Genomic DNA, 21694 nt, shown 5'->3' with positions numbered 1-21694 from the left:
GGATAGCATGGGGAGCATCCTCTCAAGAACTGCAATTACATTCGAAGCAAAATCCTCTATTCGGCGTTGATTCTTGTTCTGATCGTTGTGTTTGGCATAGTGATCGCAGCTGTAGAAATAGAATTAAGAAGCGAAGAGAGTAGCGGCCACAACAGAGAGCGGTCGGAGGTTCTGGAGGCGAGGGGCACCGATTCGGTCGGGGAGAAGCAGCTGCGAAGAACATTGACGGAAGGGAGGGGGTGGAGATTAACGGGCGGGGTCCGGTTGTGGGGGATTCGGTTTTCTTTCAGATGGTCAGAAAACTAATTCCTTCATCAGAAATACAGAATGGTGCTAACTGCTAATTTATTTAAAAAAAATTGTTTGGTATAAAGCACAAACGTAAATAAAATTGATCCTTTATACCAAAAAAAAAAAAAAAATTGGTCCACCAATAAACACACAAAAAATTAATCTACCAACAATTATCAATATAAAATTTTTTCTTTCACTCGTTCTAGAGTGTATTGATGATTAATTACTAGTATATGAAGTTTTGTGGAAAAAAAATACAAGATTTTATTTATTTTACTCTAATACGAAAATAAGAATATATAACTTACCTAATAATATTCTTAATGTTTATGTCACTTGTTTGATTAATTATTTGTGTCAAATTGAATAATAAAATAATATTAATCTCTTTTAAAATATTTTGAGATATAAATAGGACTTCTCATAAAAATATGTTAAAATACACAATAGATCTTTAAAATATTTTATGTCAGATATTTTTGTTTCTAAAATCTTTTTATTAGGTTGAGGTTTTTGAACTTCATAGAAATAAAATATATGTAGGTCATTCTATCATACTTATAAGGACTTATTTTTTCAAATAAAATTAACATGATCTGATTAAATAGAGATTTATATGTCTTATTTTTATAAAGTTCAAAATCTTAATCTAATAAAATTTTTTTGAAAACAAATACGTTTAACACAAAATTGTTTAGAGGCCTATTTGAGTATATATACTCTTATTTTTAAATAATATTAATATCTGTTACACATTATTACAAATCTAACGCCAATCTAATAAAATTTCTAACTAGATGAAGACTCGTGTATTGTACAGAAAACTAAATTAATTATATTATATAATATAAATTTAAAAATATTATATCATTTAAGGATTAGTTAGATAATATATAAATTAATGTTAAAGTTAAAAACTGGTTTGTAAAAAATATTTATAATTTATATATAATTCTATATAATTATTCAAAAAAATAAGAGAAAAATATGCAACAATAAAATAATGTCAAGTTGGTCTCTTTTTTAAATATTATTGATCTGTGTGTATATTTTAGTATCTTTGTATAACGAACAATTTTTTTATATATTTTATTATATAATGTAATTAATTCTATGACTATATGTTTCTCTTCATTTGTTGATGTGGGTTTTTTTCATAAACAAATTAGGATTAAACAGATTTTGAGAAGTGAATTATATTTGTTTGCTAATACTTTTCGGTAGATAGTGCTCCATAATGTAATTTTGATCTTTTTCTTTAGTGTATTTGGAGATGATTAAAAAAAAAATTAAGAATGAAATAAAAAATATAATATAAAATTATAAATAAATTTTATTAATAATAATATATTAGAATGTATACTTTGTAAGCAAATATTATTGTGTCAAAACTAGATGTGTTTAAAAATGTGTTCAACAATTCATACAACCAAAAAGAGTTATTAAAAATATTTAAGTAGACCAAATAGTATATACTTTAAATATTTATAACTAAAAATTATTATTATTAATTTATTATTATAGTTTTTTAGACATTAATTTTATTTAAGCATTATTTTTTAATTTAATTGAGTAAACAACGGGTATTAAATTTAATTATTTAAGAGGATTAAAGTTTTGTGTCATTACAATGTAAAAATCTATTATCTTTTATATTGCAAAATTGTATTGTCATCTATATAAAATTATTTACATGGCATAATCTCAAAAATTAATATGACATAAATTTATTTTATAATAAATTTGTATTAGTATTTATTAATATTTATATAATAAAAATAGATGGATAGTAATATGGTGTTTATAGACGTGCGAAGGATTAATTACAGTCATATATTGGATTTGAAATTGTTTATTACCAAAGAATGAATTAGAAAAATGTACATGCATGTTGGGCAATGGACTTTATAATATTGGTGCAGATGAATAACGCAGGTATTCCGGGGAATAGTAAATGGAGAGAACGCCCTTAGAACCAGTTAGAAGGGTAAGTTCCCTCATTCTCATTAAAAATAATTGATTAAACTGTCTAATAGTATAAAATTATCCAATTATATTATATATTATATTAATATAAAAAATTAGCATGCAACTAATTAATTATTTGTATAAAATATATATTAAAATATAAATTTAATTTTAATACATTGTTAACATAAAATAAGTTTATAAGTGTATATAATAATATAACATCACATCAATAAAAATAACTATTTTTTATAATAATCACGTGAATATGTATCCAAAAAAATGAAAATAATTTGCATGATTGAATAAGACGTGTTATTCCTATTAGTGTATTAAAATTAAACTCTTTAAAATATTTAATATATATTAGAATATATATAAATACTATATAAATATATAATAGTTAATTTAGTGACTTATCTTTTTGAGTACATGGAAATTATATTAAACTTTTAAGAAAATTAATCTTACATTACATCTATTATATTCTATTATATCTATTATATATTTCTAATTTTACAACCAAAATATGTCATATGTCATTTTTTCATTGTAATTGAAATTAATTTTTTTTTCTAAAATTAAAGAATTCACCTCTTCTCTTTACTAATTTTACAACCAAAATATGCCACATGTCACTCTTTTATTGTAATTGAAATTAAATCTTTTTCTCTAAAGTTAAAGAATTCTTCCCTCCTCCTTAATAATTTTATATCTAAAATATGTCACATGTCACTCCCTCATTGCAATTGAAATCAAATCTTTTCCTCTAAAATTAAAAAGTTCTCCCATCCTCCCTCTTCCTTTCTCTATTTCTCTCATTTCTTCAACCACTCTTCTATTTTATATATGATTATCAATATTAATGACTAATTACTAATTTGACAACTAAAATGTGCAACATGTCATTCTTTAATTGCTTTAAAATTAAAATTAAAATATTAAAATTGAAATTGAAATATACCTATATTATATATCATATATTACTATCTAATTTAATAATCAAATATGTCACATGATCTGACACTCTCTTATTAAAATTGAGAGAAAATATTTTTTTTCAAAATTAATAAACTCCATTCCAAAATTTTCTCATCTACCTCTATCCATTTTTCTATTTCTCTCTACTATTTTTACTCTATATATAATTTATATTTTAAGTTAGTAATTTGATAAATCAAAATATGTCATCCGATATTTTTTTAAAATTAAAATAATTTTTTTCTTCCAAAATTAACAAACTTTCATTCTCACCCTCACTCTCATTCTTTATCTTTATCTTTCTCTCTTTTTTCTCTCATTCTCTATTTTTTCTATCTTTCTCTTCTATAGAAAATAAAATTAATAAAATAATATAATTTAAATACAAAATATTATTATTGTTATTATATACATAGTTTTTTAGCTTTTTATTTAGTTTTAAATTTTCACCGTTTATCTTTCTAATTTAAATTTTTATTTCTCTTCTTTCAAATATTTATTATATATAATTTGGAGAGAATACTAATGTTATAATAATTAAAAATTAGAATCAAGATTCAATTGTTTTAAAAAAATAATTTTGAGTTAATTTTATAATTATCAGTATAATTTTTTTATGCTAATATCTAATTATATTTTTATATACATAGAGAGAAAAAATATTATTTTTAAATAGCAAGTATAAAAATTAATTATTTTTATTTGTGCAACATACTTAACAGTTAACACCTAATTAAATATAAAAGTATACACGTTAAATTATTTTGAATTTTAGATAACGAACGTTAAAATTAATTATTAATAAAAAATTAGATTTTTTATATAAAAATAATAACTAAAAATCTTATTACTTGATTTTTTATCTAGAAATATCTTGGTCTTCTTAGCCAGAGATTTTTGTCAATCTACGACTTTTTTTTGTAAAAGTAATTTGATTTTATAAATCTTTTGTGCCATGCATAATCTATACTGTCAGAATAAAGTGGACCGTAATTTTAAAAAATTTATATCCCTGTAATATTATTACGAATAAAAATACTAGTTATCACTAAATAAATGGCATCATTGTAACCTTAATTAATTTGTTGGTGTAGAAGAGAGGTGAATTGGGAAATCATAGTTGGCAAAATTATGAGCTAGTTGAGAATTGGAGTAAAGTATTATTTTTGTTCCCAATGTTTGGGATAAGTTTTAAAATTGTCTCTAACGTTTAAATCGTTCTATTTAATACCCTAACGTTTTAAAATTAGTTCAATGTTGTCCTGCCGTTAGGGATCTATTAATAGAATTGATGACGGAAAAAAATTGAGACGATTTTGAAATGTTAGAAATGTAAATAGGATGAAAATATTGGGGACAAAAACGATACATAAAAATAAATTTTAATTTTATCCTTCAATTATATCAATTTTTTATGGTACATAGTTATTCAATTATTTTCTAATTACATCTAAATAAATTACACTTAATCACATTACCTTCCTTCTAAATAAATTTTTTTATTTTACTTTTAAAGATTTTTTATATTTGGAAGCATTAAGATCTTGATATGCTTGCAACTTGCAAGACCCTCATTTCGTGCTTAATGGGTCGTCGTAGTTTTCAATAATATTTTCCAAAATTGATTTATTGTGAATGGTGGCAATCTTGTTAACCATTCCTTGATTTATAAGGCTCATGAGGTGACCAAGAATTCTCATCAAGAAAATGATGGAAGAATCAACGGTTTATATATGTATACATTCCATCCTCTTGAACTCTATTTTAGTCATACCTTTATGACTATATATTTGGCAGAACTTGATTTGCCCGACTTACACGTTCATTCTATGTTCCACCAACGACTTGAGAATTCCATTGTGGAAAAACCAGAGTGCTATGTTCCACTTTGATTGTCGTGGCTTTCAAGTTGTAGAAAATGACACTCATTAGTAGCCTTGTTCCACTCTCCCTGAGGATTTAAGTTGTGGAATAATAATTGAAAAATACATAACTTGATCATTAATTCATCAAACACTTGTAATTCCAATGGCTATATCATGCACTTGCATTATTATTTTGATGTTAGTGCCACTTGTCTTTGTTGGCATCATCACCGATGCTGGAACTCACAAATTGTCACCCTTGGATCAAGAAGCCAATGCTTTGCTTTCAATTAGTAAAGAGTTGTGGAGTAACCAACATAATAATGTCTCAAACCGTTGCAACTGGCCCGGAGTCAACTGCAACAAAGCTGGAAGTATAACATTGCTTTCACCTCCAACTCCAAGTTATTTCACCCACGAGTTCAGAACACAACTCTGCTTATTGAAACTAAACTTTTCAGTGTTTCAAAATCTAGTCCATCTAGATCTCAGTGAAATGGGGTTATGTGAGTTCCCTAAACTAAGTGGTCTCAAGAAGCTACAACATCTCAACCTATCATACAACTATTTAGAAGGTGAGCTTCCTTTTACATTATTGGAAAATCTAACTCAACTTCTTGTGTTGGACTTGAGTGCCAACAAGTTCTTTGGAAGCATTTCATTGATTTTTGGTCAAATGAGCAGTCTCACACACATGAACCTTTCCAACAATCTACTATTTGGCGAGGTTCCTTTCACATTAGCAAATCTAACTCAACTTCTTGTGTTGGACCTTTCCCAAAACGAACTTAGTGGCTTCATTCCTGATGAAATAGGGAAATTAACAAATTTATTAACCTTAGACCTGAGTTCAAATTTCCTGTCTGGTCCAATTCCTGAGCAAATTGGGTACTTGAAGCGTTTGACAAGTCTCCACCTTCATTCAAATTTGCTTAGTGGTTTCATTCCTGATGAAATAGGGAAATTAACAAATTTATTAACATTAGACCTGAGTTCAAATTCCCTATCTGGTCCAGTTCCTGATGAAATAGGGAAATTAACAAATTTATTAACCTTAAACCTGAGTTCAAATTCCTTGTCTGGTCCAATTCCTGAACAAATCGAGTACTTGACCCGTTTGGAAGTGCTCACCATCGGATCCAACAGGATAGATGGTTGTATCCCCAAAGAAATAGAGCATTTGTTGCATCTAAAAGTTTTAGATCTGTCTGGTAATGCAATTTCTGGTGTTATCCCATCTGCTATCTTTATTCACTCTAGTTATATTGACCTAAGCAATAACAGTTTAAGTGGAACCATTCCTTCTCAAATTGGAAACCTTTCATATTTAGACCTTCATTACAATAATCTTTGTATCAAAAATAGACAGGAACTTGAGTTTGCTATTCCATTCTGTTATCTGGATTACAATCCCTTTCTTGACTATTATGAATGCGATGATCATTTAAACGACCATCATAATAAGCATTTTGGCCGATCACTGGTTTTGGTCATAATCCTGGTCTGCGTTACCATTTCATTGGGTTCTGTTGGGATTGGAATATGCATTTTCCGTGCCAGGCATCATGGCAAGCTTGAAAATAAGGCCGCAAAAAATGGAGATTTGTTCTCAATTTGGAACTATGATGGCAAAATTGCATTTGAGGACATCATTGAAGCCACAGAGGACTTTGACATCAGATATTGCATTGGAACCGGTGCTTATGGTAGCGTCTACGAAGCGCGACTTCCAAGTGGCAAAACTGTTGCATTGAAGAAGCTTCACAAAACAGAATCAGAAAATCCATCCTATTACAAGAGCTTCTGCAATGAAGTTGAGGTCTTGACAGAGATTCGCCACCGGAACATCATTAGGCTTTATGGCTATTGTTTGCATAACAGATGCATGTTTTTGGTGTATGAATACTTGGAAAGAGGAAGCTTGTTCTGTAACTTGGCCGATGAGATGGAAGCACAAGAGTTGAAGTGGAGCAAGAGGGTGAATATCATCAAAGGGACCGCTTATGCTCTTGCTCACATGCATCATCACTGTCCTTCTCCTATTGTTCATAGAGATGTCAGCAGCAACAATGTTCTGCTGAATTCAGAGTTAGAAGCTTGTGTCTCAGATTTCGGCACAGCGAGACTTCTTGATCCTGATTCATCTAACCAAACTCTTTTAGTTGGCACTTATGGATATATTGCTCCAGGTAATTTCTAATTCTAATTATCCGAATAAATCACTGTCCTCATCATCATTTATGTAACTCTCTATGGCTGTTTTTGATGTAGAACTGGCATACACCATGAGTGTGACTACAAAATGTGATGTTTATAGTTTCGGAGTGGTGGCATTAGAAACAATGATGGGTCATCACCCAGGAGAATTCATGTCCACTATGTCAAAACCATCTACTCAACAATTATTGGTGAAAGATGTGTTGGATCCGCGGATTCCACTTCCGAAATCTCGGAAAGATATGCAAGATGTTGTGCTTGTTGTAAAGCTAGCATTAGCATGCCTCTCCTCTGACCCAAAATCCAGACCATCAATGTAGGATGTGGCTAATGAGTTTTCAGCTTCCAAGGCTTCCACGAATTTGTCTTTCTATGATGTCTCAATCTACCAATTGATGCAATATCAAGTACATGTCATATGATTGAATTTTATCAGCATATAAATGCAAGATTGAAGGTTGTAACTTTTAGTGAATCACAAAATAATGCAAGACTGAATTTTAAGCATATAACTATGACATCCCTCAATGTTCTAATTATATAGAAAGGAAAAATATTGTGGTGTAGATTCCTTTAACGGTAACGCTATGGTTTCAAAACAAATTTAGTTAAAATTGATCAAATTGTTTGATTTACATTATTTTTTAAGGCAAAAAAAATTTCTTTCGGCTATCTGAATAGACTCCTGAACCGTTGACCCAACTAAAATACCCAGAGAGTTCAACAACTGAAGGAGCCTCAACATTTCTCCCAGCTTAGTTGGATGTCCTCAGTTTTACAATACAATTTTTTTTTTTCCATTTTGAAAAGCATTATTTATAGTCATATTAACACTTCTTAATTCTATAGTCTCAAAATAACTACCTCGTAGTCTCGTACACCAAAATTCTCTTCGCTCATGTACAAATATTCCTTCTTATTTATTTACTAATATATCTATACTAACTTACTAAGCCATACTAAATATTTGGAGCATTAAAACGTCATTTAAATGTTCCTTTTTTTTAAAAAAAATAAAAGATAAAAGAAAAATTGTAATATGGAAACTTACATAGCTTCTCTACTCTCTAGACGTACACTGAGGTTAAGATCTTGTCAACTTGAGCTGCTTGGGGGACCACATTTCTTTCGTGCTTAACTAGGATGAGACCCACATGATACGTCAAGTGTAAATTAATGATAGTATATAGTATATTTTAATAAATATTATTTATTTAAAAATTAATTAACATATATATAAATTAAACTAATATTAAATTTGATGTAATTTTTTATTTAAAATATTTTATAATACAAATTTTTTTTATAATGAAGTTATACGAAGTTACATCTTCATTTATTTTTTTATTTTTATATTTATTTTAATTGACAGACTTAACCTTTTATGTGGTGTTTGTTCTTTTTTTGGTTGTGTATTGGAGTTATTTTTTTTTTTAGTGTTGGTGAAGTTGGTTCCTAATTTTTTATAATCAATGAATAATATAGATGAGCAATATAAATGATGTTTTGAATAAATAAAATTTTGGTAGTATTACTTGTTTTATTTGTTGTAACAAGGGGTTGAGTTTCAATATTTTTTTGTTGGGACAAATGTCTTAGTAATAATGTATTGTTGAGAACATAGTTAAAATAATTTACTTTGACTTCAAATATAAGTGTGAGGTTGTATAAATTTTTCAATTGGGATGGTACTTCAGTATCATTACTGTCTTGGAATGTAATTAGATTTAAGATAGTTGTGCCTAATAATTTTTTCTTTCTCTATCAAATAACACAAAAGTTGTTGTAACACTTTGATCTAAAACTTTTAATTTAATTGAATCTATAATAATTATTGAGGTAGTAATTTATAATTTGATAGAATTTTTTTTACGATAAAGTATAATTTGATGAATTTTGATGAAGTTTTTTATAATTCGAATCCGTAATAATTGTTATGTTGTAGCACAAAAATTTTACATTTTGTATTTTTTGTGAATTTTTCTTTCACATCTATTTATTCTTCTTTTTCTATTGCATATAGCTTTTCAATGACATTTATAATAGTAAGAATAAATTTTTTTACAATATTTATTGTGTGTGTATATATATATATATATATATATATATATATATATATTGAATAAGTTATTTTTAAAAAGAATAATTTAAATAGTATAAAGTAAAAATATCTGTTAATATTTTTTGTAATCCACTCTGTCAGACAATGTCTCAAGTGATACAAACTCAAATAATATTAAAAAATAATCAAAATTGATTCTTTGATTTAAATAGCATATCGAAATAAGTATAATTATAAGGATATTAAAATATAATTATATGCAAAGTATTACAAAATAATAGAAAAATATAAATAATAAAACTAATAAATTTTTTTTTCATAAATTTGTTTTAAAAATATAATAAATATTTTTATTTTATACCTAATCATCTAATAGAATCATTTTTAAGTAAATAGGCTTATGTATGATATATAAGTATATCAAATAGTATGAAATTTGAATAATTTATAATTTAAAATTTATTATGATAATATTATTATGACACTTTTAATGTAAATGTTTATTATATTTAATTAATTCTTTATATTTTCATTAAATAATAATATGTAATAAAATAATTAATTATGGGAGTTATGATTTTAATTTTTTTGAAAATATTTTACTAAAAGTTGATTGATTAATTTTTAAGTTTTGTCAAATAATTAAAATTGATGATGTGACATTATTAGAGAAAAAAATATGGCTTAAATCTAATGTACAAAGAGTTAGTATGAAATAAGTTTCAAAGTGGTCCCTGAAGTTGCACTCGAGCCTCATAGTAGTCCATGAACTTAAAAGTTACCCATATTCGTCCCTAAAGTTGCACTCCGGGATTTAGATTCGTTCTTCCGGCACATTCCGTCCACCTGGCACTACCGGAAAGCTGATCTGGACTCCTCCATGACACGCTAGCCAGGTAACGGCTAGCTGACGTAGATTAGTAAACTTTTATGGTGCAATTTGGTCCCTGAATCAAAATAAAAAATTTTAATTCCCAAATTTAATCATTATTCTCTTCTCTACAGTAATCCCTCTTTTCTCTACAGGCATAGATCTTTATATCCCAAATTCACAAGATTTTTCTTTTTGTTTATTTTTAGTTGAAGTATCTTATAACAATAACAACAACTAGAGTCTTCTTAACAATCATTATTTGAACAAGTTTAACCACTTTTATCCCTTTTTTTTGTAAGAAAGATGGTGAGATTATAACATAAAAAAAGTTATGTAATATATATAATTAAAGAAATAATGCAAAGTTTAGTTTCTAAAATTGTGAACGTTCATAAAAAATTTGTTGACTTTAAAAAATGATTAAATTGATTCCTAAATTAATAAATTGTGAATCTCAACTCATCTCTAATGCTAATATAAAATGTTAAAATGTCAGCATGACATTTGCAAACAAAAAGATGATATGATTAATATTTTAATATGATCAAATTAGTGTCTTAAATTAGTTAATTATATTTATTTTGCTTAATTAGTTTTTTATTAATTAGAGACTAAAATAATAAATATTAAATTAGGTAAATTTTTGCTATTTTTTATTTTTCTAATATTACCCTTAATTAATTTAAAATACTTATTTAATTATAATAAAATCTTAGACACGTCATTTTAATGGAGATGTCATACGATTTGAAATGCCATAATATAACACTTTATATTAATACTATGTGAATGACAGTTAAATTAGGATGATGCATGATTATTTTGGAACAGGATTTGAAAGGAAATGTAATGTAATATATAATAATAACGATGTAACTTTTTAATTCCGTAAATACAAGAGATAGATTTTTGTAAAATCATATAAAAATATAAAATTGAATTTTGTAAAATATTTTAATTAACTAGAATTAAATGAGTGCATAAAATGTTAAATACAAAGACATAGTATGTGACTTTTAATTAACAAAATATATGCGTGCTTTCAATGAAGTTGTAATTTGTAGTCTTTTTCACATCCATATGGAGAAGAGAAGAGAAGAGAAGAAAAGAGAGGGGTTACTACTACAGAGAAGAGAATAATAATTAAATTTTGGGATTAAAATTTTTAATTTTGATTTGGAGAGTAAATTGCACCATAAAAATTTGGGTAAAAAACACATATAAGTCAATGGTAGACTAAAATTACACAAATAAGTCAAAACGAAAACTGCTTCATGAATCCACCAATGTACGTTTATATGTAGTTCAAACCAGCTAAATTCGAACTCCATTTCTACATAATTCGAACCAGGTGGGTTCGAATTATATACAAACACACGCACACACTAATTCGAACTAGCAGGGTTCAAATTACACACACAGTAAATTAATAATTTATTAAAAAAAATTTATTAAAAAATTTATTAAAAAAATTAATAATATGGTGATTCGAATTATACTCTACATAAAAATTTGTAATATCCTAATGACTTAGAACATTAAAGAAATATTCTACATAGTCAATAATAATTTAGAAATTAAAGAAAAAATATTTTTATCATGTATTTATCTAAATCACTAGAATATTACAAACTTTTATAGTACTCATAACATCCTTTAAGCCATTTTTTTAAAATTATTTTGTATTAGAATAAAATATATTTTTTAATTATTTTATATGGAATAAAATATTTCTTTCATTTCTAAATTATTATTGACTATGTAGAGTATTTTATTTAAAATTTAAGTACATGCATGTATTTACCTAAGTTATTAGAATATTACAAATTTTTATAGTACTCCTAACATTTTTTAAGCCATTTTTTTAAATTGTTTTGCATAGGATAAAATATTTTTTGTAGTATAATTTAAATAAATTTATTAAAAAATATTCATGAGCTATTAAAAATGGACAAAAGAGTATTGTATGGAATTCGAATTGATAGATCACAAATATTTTAAAAAAGTATCGTAATTAAATATTTTGTTAGTTTTTTTTGATGTATGAAATAAAATATATATTTTTTAATTTTTAAATTATTAATTGTTTTAATAAATTTTTTAATAAAATTTTTTTAATAAATTATTAATTTACTGTGTGTGTAATTTGAACCCACCTGGTTCGAATTAGTGTGTGCGTGTGTTTGTATATAATTCGAACCCACCTGGTTCGAATTATGTAGAGATGGAGTTCGAATTTAGCTGGTTCGAACTACATATAAACGTGCATTAGTAGATTCATGAAGCAGTTTTCGTTTTGGCTTATTTGTGTAATTTTAGTCTGCCATTGGCTTATATGTGTTTTTTACCCTACAAGTTTACTAATCCACGTCAGCTAGCCGTTACCTGGCCAACGTGTCACGAAAGAATCCAGATCAACTTTCCGATAGTGCCAGGTAGACGGAATGTGCCAGAAGGACGAATCTGAGTCCCGGAGTGTAACTTCAAGGACGAATATGAGTAACTATTAAGTTCAGGGACTACTATGAGGCTCGAGTGCAATTTCAGGGACCACTTTAAAACTTATTTCGAATTAGAATCATCAACTTTTATATAGTAGAAATAGATAGATCGTTAATACTTAATAGTCATGGTTTTCAATAATATTTTTCGAATGATATATAAAGAAAGGTGATAATAGTTAAGCATTCATTATAAGCCTCACAAGGTGACCAAGAACACTTCAAGAAGATGATGGAAGGATAAAAAGTCATCTTCTTGAATTCTATTTTAAATTTTAATTTTACCTTAGGCAATAATGACTATATATTTGCCAGAATTTGATTTGCGCTACTTACACGCTTATTTTATGTTCCACCAACGACTTGAGAATTCCATTGTGGAGATACTATAATTCCATGTTCCACTTTATTTCCTTTCTACGATTATAGTCCTTAAGGTTTGGTTGGATTAGTGAAAAGGAAAAGGATAGTTCTTAACTTTTATTGTTTATTCTATTTCCAATGTAGTGCTATAACCTATTATAACTTCTGGTATATTTTGCTCTTTTACTACCCAAATTGGAGTTATAGTGAGTGTAGTTACCTCAAACTATAAATTTTTTACATTTTGTGCAAGCGTGCTCATCAATTTAAACCAGAGTTTTTCCTTCTCATTTTTCTCTTCCAAGATCAAAACTCTAAACACATCCTTAATGATGTCGCAAAAGCTAGTATAATTAACTAACATTGCTATGTATTCATCAATCTCTAGGCCTAGTAATGGAGCTGAACAAGTAGAAAGGCATTTATTATTAGTCAATAGTCATAGTCAGTCTCTTAAGTGATTGCTGAAGGAACCTAGCAACTTCTCTAGCCATAGTGATTCTATATACTGTCACATTCTCACACTTTCTTTCAATCAATCAAATGTAAGTCTAACGGCAAATAATGAAGTGGTACACACAAGGAAGACCAAAACATAAAGATTAAATTCTTATAAATATATGTGCAGCACCAATAGAGTGTATAGTATACAACACAATTCAGTGAAATTAAGATACACATATGGCAAACTCAGGTTGCAGTTCATTAGCATTATTGAGGTTTACGTTTGTTGAAACTTTGTTTCCATTAGTCCTCCTAACTGTTATGAGTGCCAACATAATGGTGGCAGCATCAAATTCCTCGTCCTTGAACGAGGAACAAAAGGCCCTGCTCCGTAGCAGCTGGACGGAAGGTCGCAACATCTCAAAACATTGCGATTGGACTGGGATTGTGTGCAATGAAGCTGGTAGTGTCACTGACATTTCAACAAGGCGTTATTTTTTTATTCCTTCATCTGAATTGAGGAACTTCAATTTTACTGCATTCCCCAATTTAATTCGTCTCAAACTTAGTGGTTTGGGACTCAAGGGTATCATTCCAACTGAAACAAGCTCTCTTACAAAGCTTATGTATCTTGATCTCTCCTCTAACTATCTTGAAGGTGAGTTGCCTGCTTCACTTTCAAGTCTCACTCAACTTAGGATTTTTAATGTTTCAAACAATTTTCTTAGTGGTATGATCCCTTCCTCTTTTAATCACTTTAAGTATTTGTTTCATCTCTCCCTTGACTCAAACAAATTTAAAGGCCCCATTCCTGTAGAATTGAAGAATTTAAAAGGTTTGAAGCAGTTAACTCTTTCAAATAATTCATTCAATGGTTCAATACCACCCACTCTGGTACAACTGGAGAACTTGAAATGTCTCTCCTTTGGTTCAAACCATATAGAAGGTCCTATCCCTATTGAACTAGGGCACTTGATCCATCTGGAAGTTTTAGACCTTTCTGACAACAAGATTTCTGGTGTCATACCATATGAGATTGGACAACTCTCTAGGCTTTCAACTTTAGATATTTCCAACAACAACCTTGAGGGACCAATTCCATTTGATATTCTAAACCATTGCAGAGTTGTGCAACTAAGTAACAACTCTTTATGTGGTGGCATTCCTTCTCAAATTGGCAATCTTTTTTCTGTAGACCTCAGTTATAATAACCTCTCTGGAAACATACCTAAGGGACTCCATTCTGTACCTTACCTCAATATGTCTTACAATTCCTTTGTTGTGGATCACAACTATTGTGGCTTTCCAAAAGACTCATTGATCGGTAATAAGATACCAGGTCCCCCCTTGCCCTTCTACTCATGATTATAATTATCTTCCTTTACCTGTACTAATCTTAGGGTCAATCTGGATTTCACTCATTTTTGTATGTTGGGGAATTCATGTTTTTTGTCCATATGTGGCAAATACGAGGAAAGAAGGAATGGAGATATCTTCTCAATTTGGAACTATGATGGTAAAATTGCATTTGAAGACATAATCAAAGCAACAGAAGACTTTGGTATGAGATATTGCATTGGAACAGGTGCTTATGGAAGTGTCTACAAAGCAAAACTTCCTAGTGGCAAAAGTGTGGCACTAAAGAAACTTCACAGAACAGAATCTGAAAACCCATTATTTTACAAGTGTTTCAAAAATGAGGTCAAGATCTTAAGTGAAATACGCCACCGGAACATCATTAGGCTTTACGGTTATTGTTTGCACAATAAGTGCATATTTTTGATATGAGTATATGAAAAAAGGAAGCCTGTTCTATAACCTAGCCATTGATGAAGAAGCTCAAGAGTTGAATTGGAACAAAAGAGTAAACATCATCAAAGGGACTACATTTGTTCTCACTCATATGCACCATCACTGTTCCCCACCCATTGTCCATCGAGATGTAACTAGTTCCAATGTTTTGTTGAGTTCAAATTTAGAGGCTTGTCTATCGGATTTTGGTACAGCTAAACTCCTTAATCCTGATTCATCTAATCAAACTCTACTAGTTGGTACTTGTGGATATGTTGCTCCAGGTAAAAGTGTGAACTTTTTCCTTCCCATAAAAATGATTAGTCCCAATCCTAATTTCCATATGATTTATTACTGAAGTCTTGTATTCAACTTTGGTTTATTTATTGAAATTTACTGATAATCTATTTAATGTTTGGACATATTGTAGAGTTGGCTTATAGCATCAATGTGACAACAAAATGTGATGTTTATAGCTTTGGAGTGGTGACTTTGGAAACAATAATGGGGGAACATCCTAAGGAACTGCTTTCCAATATGTCAAAACCATATGCTCCTAAGATCATGCTCAAAGATATATTGGATTCACGTATCCCATTGCCCTTTCTTCGAAAAGACATGCGGAATATTGTACTTGTTGTAACATTAGCACTAGCATGCTTGCATCCCAACCCAAAATCAATACCTTCAATCCAGGACATAGCCAATGAGCTTTTGTTTTCAAACTCACCATTGCTTTGGCATTTTGATGGTATTTCAATTCACCAACTTGTGAATCAAGAAATATTTGCAATAGGTAAAAATTAGGATGTTTTTTTTAATCATTTTCTTATGTGATTGCCCTAATTTTTTGTATGAAAGTCATCTTCTGTTTTGTTTTCAACTGAGTATGTCTTCCAGTTCAAATATTTTTATGTATGTATTATGTTTTTTATCACTTATAGCATTGCCTTTCAAATTATGCAGTTTTCTCACTCGAATAACTAAATCTTAATGGTAACCAATACCATGTAGGGCTTTCAAATAGAAAGTTTATGGACCATCCACCTACCTGAAATCATACATTAGACATTTTTCTTGGTCTAATCTAATATATAGAGCATGCAAAAAGAAACTTCGGAAAAACTTTATTAACAATTCATAGGATGAGTTAGACTTCCGAAAAACCATTTTGTTTTAAATTCAACAAGTGTATAAAGCATCCATGCTGAGGAAACAATGACAGTTTCTCAAGCTGGACTAATTGAATTTCTAATAAGAAAGTTCAAATAATGGTGGTGAAGATTGAAAAGACTGCCATTGTTTACACAACCAATCAGGCAAGCAGTAATCCACACACTGCAATCCTAAACCAGTAATAAACAACTATGACTAATTATTTTGGAGAGGAATAAGTTGTCTACCAGGCCACGATTCTATCTTTTGGAAATACTTGGGGGGAACAACACCATCAAAACCTTCTGTCAAGATCACCTTGTTGTCAGAAATGAAAAGCTTCATACCTTCTGCAATAAGATTGCAAAAGGAATATATCTTTAGTTACTATTAACAACAAACAACTAAGAAGTTCAGCATTTCAAGAATTGTGATTGGAATATTATCATACCCTCCAATGCTTTTCTAACATCTAAAAAGATCAGAATATTTACATCTCGCCTCATACCTGGGAATCAAAATGGAAAACTAGGTAAGAAACAAGGACAAAAACTAAGTAAATTAAACTTAACTAAAAATGGTTGCATACAAGAAGAATAACTAAAACTAAAAGGATGCTAGATGTAGTTATTCAATAGAAAAGATATCCTCAAGAAATTGAGTAAAATAGTCCAAGCAAGTACTTTAATATCCATAAAAATATCTCATGTTACCCTGATTGCTAAGAAGAGATTTCCAATTCTGACCAAAAAAAAAAAAAGAGAATTCCAATCATTTGCCACCCCCACCCCCAACAAATGATCAAGGGTAAACAAATGCTTAAAAATGCAAACCATTATTAGTTATGGTACTTATGAGAGTAATATTGAATGGCTCAATTTAATTGATTTACTAATAAATAAGTGAAGTTTACAGGCATTTTGTTCCAAGTAACCAGTTTATTCAGACTATGGATCATTGACTAATTATTATTTGAATTACTTTCATGTTAACACGTTTAGTGATTATATTATACTATACCAGGCTCTTGTAAATAAGTACAAGTAAAGAGTAAAGACATCCAAATTCCAAAGTTAAAGTGCTTAAGTGGTTAATCACAATAGACAAAACATCTGTATTCCTTTGCTATTGTATAACATAACTGCCAGCCTTAATACTGCAGGAGGAAAATGACCAAGCCTAAACAAATAGGGGGGGTGGATATCCAAATGAATTTTTGATAGCTAATCACATTACCGCTTATTATTTCTCCATCTGTTGGTAAACCACAAGAGAAATGAACATGCAATCTCTTCATGCACTTGAGGCCGGATTCTAGAATTGAATCCAAGTTCTTTCTGTAGGTTCTGTGCACGCAAACTGCATATGGTAGCAAAATCAAGAAAAAACAAAAAATAGAAAGTGGGGATGAAGAAAAATAACCATTTGGAGAATATGACTTGCAAAGACAGCAAAGTTAACAGAAATACAGCTCCATTGATTATTCACCTGGAACTTCTTCAGCTGAAAGGATTGGTTTCAACAAGCTTTCAGTTTCAACAGTTTGCAGATCAAAAGTTAATCATGTATTTTAATTACTCCACAAATGAACAATTTAACATAAAATGACATGAGAATGTCTACATAATATTCATAACAGAGTACAGATCCAATTACTTAAGGTTTGAAGATTTTCTTAAAAACTTCAAAAGCAATTTAAATGTCTCCACATTCAACTAAAACAGAATAGTTTACCGTTATTGTATGGCCTTGGTTAACTCGTATAAGTAGCTCCCCATTCTCTTCTATAAGGCTGAAGCGCTGCTTATTATCCTTTCGAACGGCCTGAGAATAAACACGAGATCATTTAGAATAAAAGGTCTCCAGTTAATACTTTCATATGAAAATGAAAGACATTAAAATCTTTACTTCAGTGACTAAATAAACACAAATAAATAGCATATAGATACAGTTTACAGAAAAAAAGTGGTTATAAATACAATAACAATTCATAAAAAAAGATAAGCCACAGATATTGTGTAGCAGTAAGTTAAGAATTAAGAGTGGGATACACTTGACCAGCTACAATCAACATGTCAATCCTATCCGATTCATTCAACTATTGATTTATACTATTGTTAGTTGCAGAAGGGATGGATCAAGAAATTCTGAAAACCATATTGTGACTGCTTTTACAAGATCAAACTAGTATCACTCTGCAACAAAAGATTTAGAAAAGGAAATTCTATGCAGAGGATACAGGAATAAAATGCTAAATAAAATAACAAGTTGAAAATGTCGATAGACAGAATACAATACAATGTATTTATCTTGTATGCTAAACAACAATAGAAGTGGTCGTTTTTGTCTTGTATCTATGATGTGACTATTTTCTATTTTGCTATTTTCCCCAAGCCAAATGCTTCTCCAAAATGCAACACAATAATCCAAATTACAATAGAAATGACAATTATAACAAATAACAATCAAGAAAACAAAAAATATATGAATAATTAAACTGACCTCCCTAACATCATCAATATTGTGGGATCTTAATGGAATATTAGCAAATGTCTTCATATTCAGCTTTAGAAGATCATGAACTTTGACATAACCATCACTGCGCATATCTAAGTTCAATTCAGATGCCATATGACGCAAAATCCTCGTCCTGCAGGTATTACCAGAGAAACATACAAAAATCACTAACTTTGACCTTAGAAAGAAAATGGGTGATATATAATGTTAGTACATCGCATAAACCATACATACTAATTTCCTATGAGCAGTTGCTCTACACAACATAGTTTACACTTTATAAAATAGTTCATTCTATTAGGAAGACAAACAAGGTACATAAAATTTTCTCCGAAACTTGTTTTGATGGACTACAATTACAAGAAATCAAGAACTATCCCACAAAAACAAAAATTGAGAGAAAATAATGAGCACAAAGCGAATTGGTGCTTACAGGAGCCTACCAAGAGCATCAATTTCATCCTTCCCGGAGCTGCCACCACCACCGCGGCCACTGCCACGACCTCTTGTTCTTTCCCTGTCGTTCCTCATATCAAAAGAACTCCCTCTTCCTCCACTGCCACTCAAAAGCCCAAAAATGTCATCAGTTAAAAGCATAAAACTTTCTGCTTCATTCACTAGAAAAACCTACCATTGTCATACAAAAGTAAAAGGAAGAAGAATTAAAAAACAATAAAGAAGCAAAAATTGGGAAATTTGAGCTAAACGCAATGATTCTGAGCAAGCTTAAACAGCAAGATGCAAAAGAAACGAATTTTAATTCGATAATAGCTATAAAGAAGGATAATTGTTTGTTGGAGAGAGAGAGAGAGAGAGAAGAACCTGGAAGAGGAGTGAGCGTAGGAGGAGAAGGAAGAGGTATTGGGGTTTTTGCTTTTGTTGTTCATTGTTGGAGGAAAGTAAGAGGAGGAAGACGGAGAGAATAAGAGAGGAGACGGTGAGGTAACGGTAACGGTAATGGAAACGGAAACGGTGAGACGTGGAAGTAAGAAGCGGCAGTGGCGCAAAACAAGGATAGTGCTGTCGCTCACCGAAGCAAACATGGATGGATATTTGATTGATGCAGCAGAAACTAAACGATGAAGAGCGATATAGGAATATGAGCTTAGCTGAGAGGAACTGAGCCGAGCCGAGCTGGCTTCTCAAATTGCCAAAAATGAACTATAAATGGAGCGCTGACATTCGTTTAAACAAAACAGCTTTTGGACCAAAATTTTGAACAAAGAGAACCTGATTCCATATTTCGATTCCATTCAACTCTCAAAGACTCAAACCAAAGTGGCAAAGTCATCATATTAACTCACTATAAAAACCTCACTCTTTTAACAAAATGTTAGAAATCACATCACAGATTCACAGTTCTCTCAAGAAGCAATACCAAAGTGAAAAGTAAACGTTTAAAGAGATTACAAAAAGCATGCAAATAGATCACAGAGCAGCAAGCAAGCAATGCAATCCCAAAGTCTTTCATCCATCGAAGGAAAATATAAAAAAAAAAGGAAAAACTTTCCTGGACGACGAGGAAGAAGCAGTGATTACAGTCGGCAGTGAGCACTGCGCGGCGGAGGGAAGGAGGCAGCAGCAGGCCAGCGGCGAGAGGAGTAAGCGGCGGCGCCAGGGAGCGATGACGGTGGAGAAGAAAACGCAGCAATGACGAGAAGGATTCACAGCAGAGTGAGCGATGAGCCAACGAGAAAGAAGAGTACCGGACGACGGCGGGCCAGCGGACCTCACTCAGGCGGAGCTCTGTTTCAGTCGGGTATTCAGCGCAGTTCTTGTCAGATTGGGAATTAATTAAATGAAGCCAGCACTCAGTAGTCAGTAGTTAGTCAGTAATGTAAAATTGAACCAGGTCGGATCATTATTTGGTTGGGTAAATCTCTTTTTTTGTTGTTGGATAGGGATTATTGGGTTTATGGGTTAATCTATGATCCTTTTTGTGCGAGTCCGACTAGATATTGGGTTGGGTTAAACTGCAATTTGAAATTCTTTCATGTTTTTTAAGAAAAAGAGAAAAACAAAAAAAGAAGACAGGCTGCCTTGGGATTTTTTTTAAATAAATAAAATATATTTTATTTATAAATTTAGTTAATTTGGAGCATTTTTAGGTAGAAATTCAGGTGCAGTTGACTTCACGTAAAGTTGATAACTCAGAGCCGTTAAATGATTTGACTGATTTGACAAATTTTTCATCTAACGGCTATCAGCTATCAATTTCACATTAAGTCGACTACACCTGAATTTTCACCGCATTTTTATCAATTTGCATCGTATTACTTATCTCATTTACCGTATAAACAAAATAAGTGTGTATATATCTCGTTTACAGATATGTATTGATCGTTCTCTCCCATGTATCACGCTTGTGTTTATAGTGTAAACGACATATACACACACTTATTTCATTTATATAGTAAACGAGATGTAGGATACATGGACGTAGATAGTGAGGAGTATGATGATGATGGTGATGGTGATGGTGATGGTGATGGTGATGGTGATGGTGATGATGATGATGAGGAGGAGGAGGAGGAAGAGTTTGTACCAGAGACTTCGGTCGGTTCTTCAGTTCGATATCTTGTCTATCCCGCCAATTCTAGCCTTATCGATTGTACCCAGTCACTATCATACATTGGATTTGTCTGTGATGTACAAGAAAACT

The 21694-nt window shown here is 30.2% G+C and overlaps 3 protein-coding genes and 1 pseudogene across 3 annotated transcripts; 3 read left to right on the top strand and 1 right to left on the bottom strand.

Annotated features, from left to right (window-relative positions):
* Positions 1-5085: 5085 nt before the first annotated feature.
* On the top strand, positions 5086-7883 carry LOC130960810 (MDIS1-interacting receptor like kinase 2-like). Its single transcript, XM_057886284.1, has 2 exons — positions 5086-7297; positions 7380-7883. The coding sequence occupies exons 1-2, from the start codon at positions 5272-5274 to the stop codon at positions 7643-7645; spliced, it is 2292 nt and encodes a 763-aa protein (XP_057742267.1). The 5' UTR covers positions 5086-5271; the 3' UTR covers positions 7646-7883.
* Positions 7884-13806: 5923 nt separating this feature from the next.
* Positions 13807-14934, top strand: LOC130963461 (probable leucine-rich repeat receptor-like protein kinase At2g33170). Its single transcript, XM_057889572.1, has one exon. It carries the CDS (start codon positions 13807-13809, stop codon positions 14932-14934), a length of 1128 nt encoding a protein of 375 aa, XP_057745555.1.
* On the top strand, positions 14882-16167 carry LOC130963460 (MDIS1-interacting receptor like kinase 2-like; annotated as a pseudogene).
* A 188-nt stretch (positions 16168-16355) lies between these two features.
* On the bottom strand, positions 16356-20845 carry LOC130960672 (uncharacterized). The gene is made up of 8 exons (XM_057886122.1): positions 19855-20845; positions 19466-19588; positions 19018-19165; positions 18251-18339; positions 18004-18059; positions 17752-17874; positions 16967-17023; positions 16356-16865 (listed from the first exon to the last, which is right to left on the bottom strand). Exons 1-8 carry the CDS (start codon positions 20073-20075, stop codon positions 16732-16734), a joined length of 951 nt encoding a protein of 316 aa, XP_057742105.1. The 5' UTR covers positions 20076-20845; the 3' UTR covers positions 16356-16731.
* Between the last annotated feature and the right edge of the window lie 849 nt (positions 20846-21694).

The sequence above is a fragment of the Arachis stenosperma genome, chromosome 2, assembly GCF_014773155.1.
Source record: "Arachis stenosperma cultivar V10309 chromosome 2, arast.V10309.gnm1.PFL2, whole genome shotgun sequence".
Taxonomy (NCBI): domain Eukaryota; kingdom Viridiplantae; phylum Streptophyta; class Magnoliopsida; order Fabales; family Fabaceae; genus Arachis; species Arachis stenosperma.
The sequence above is the reverse complement of the archived record's forward strand: the minus strand, read 5'-3'. Positions and strand labels throughout refer to the sequence as shown.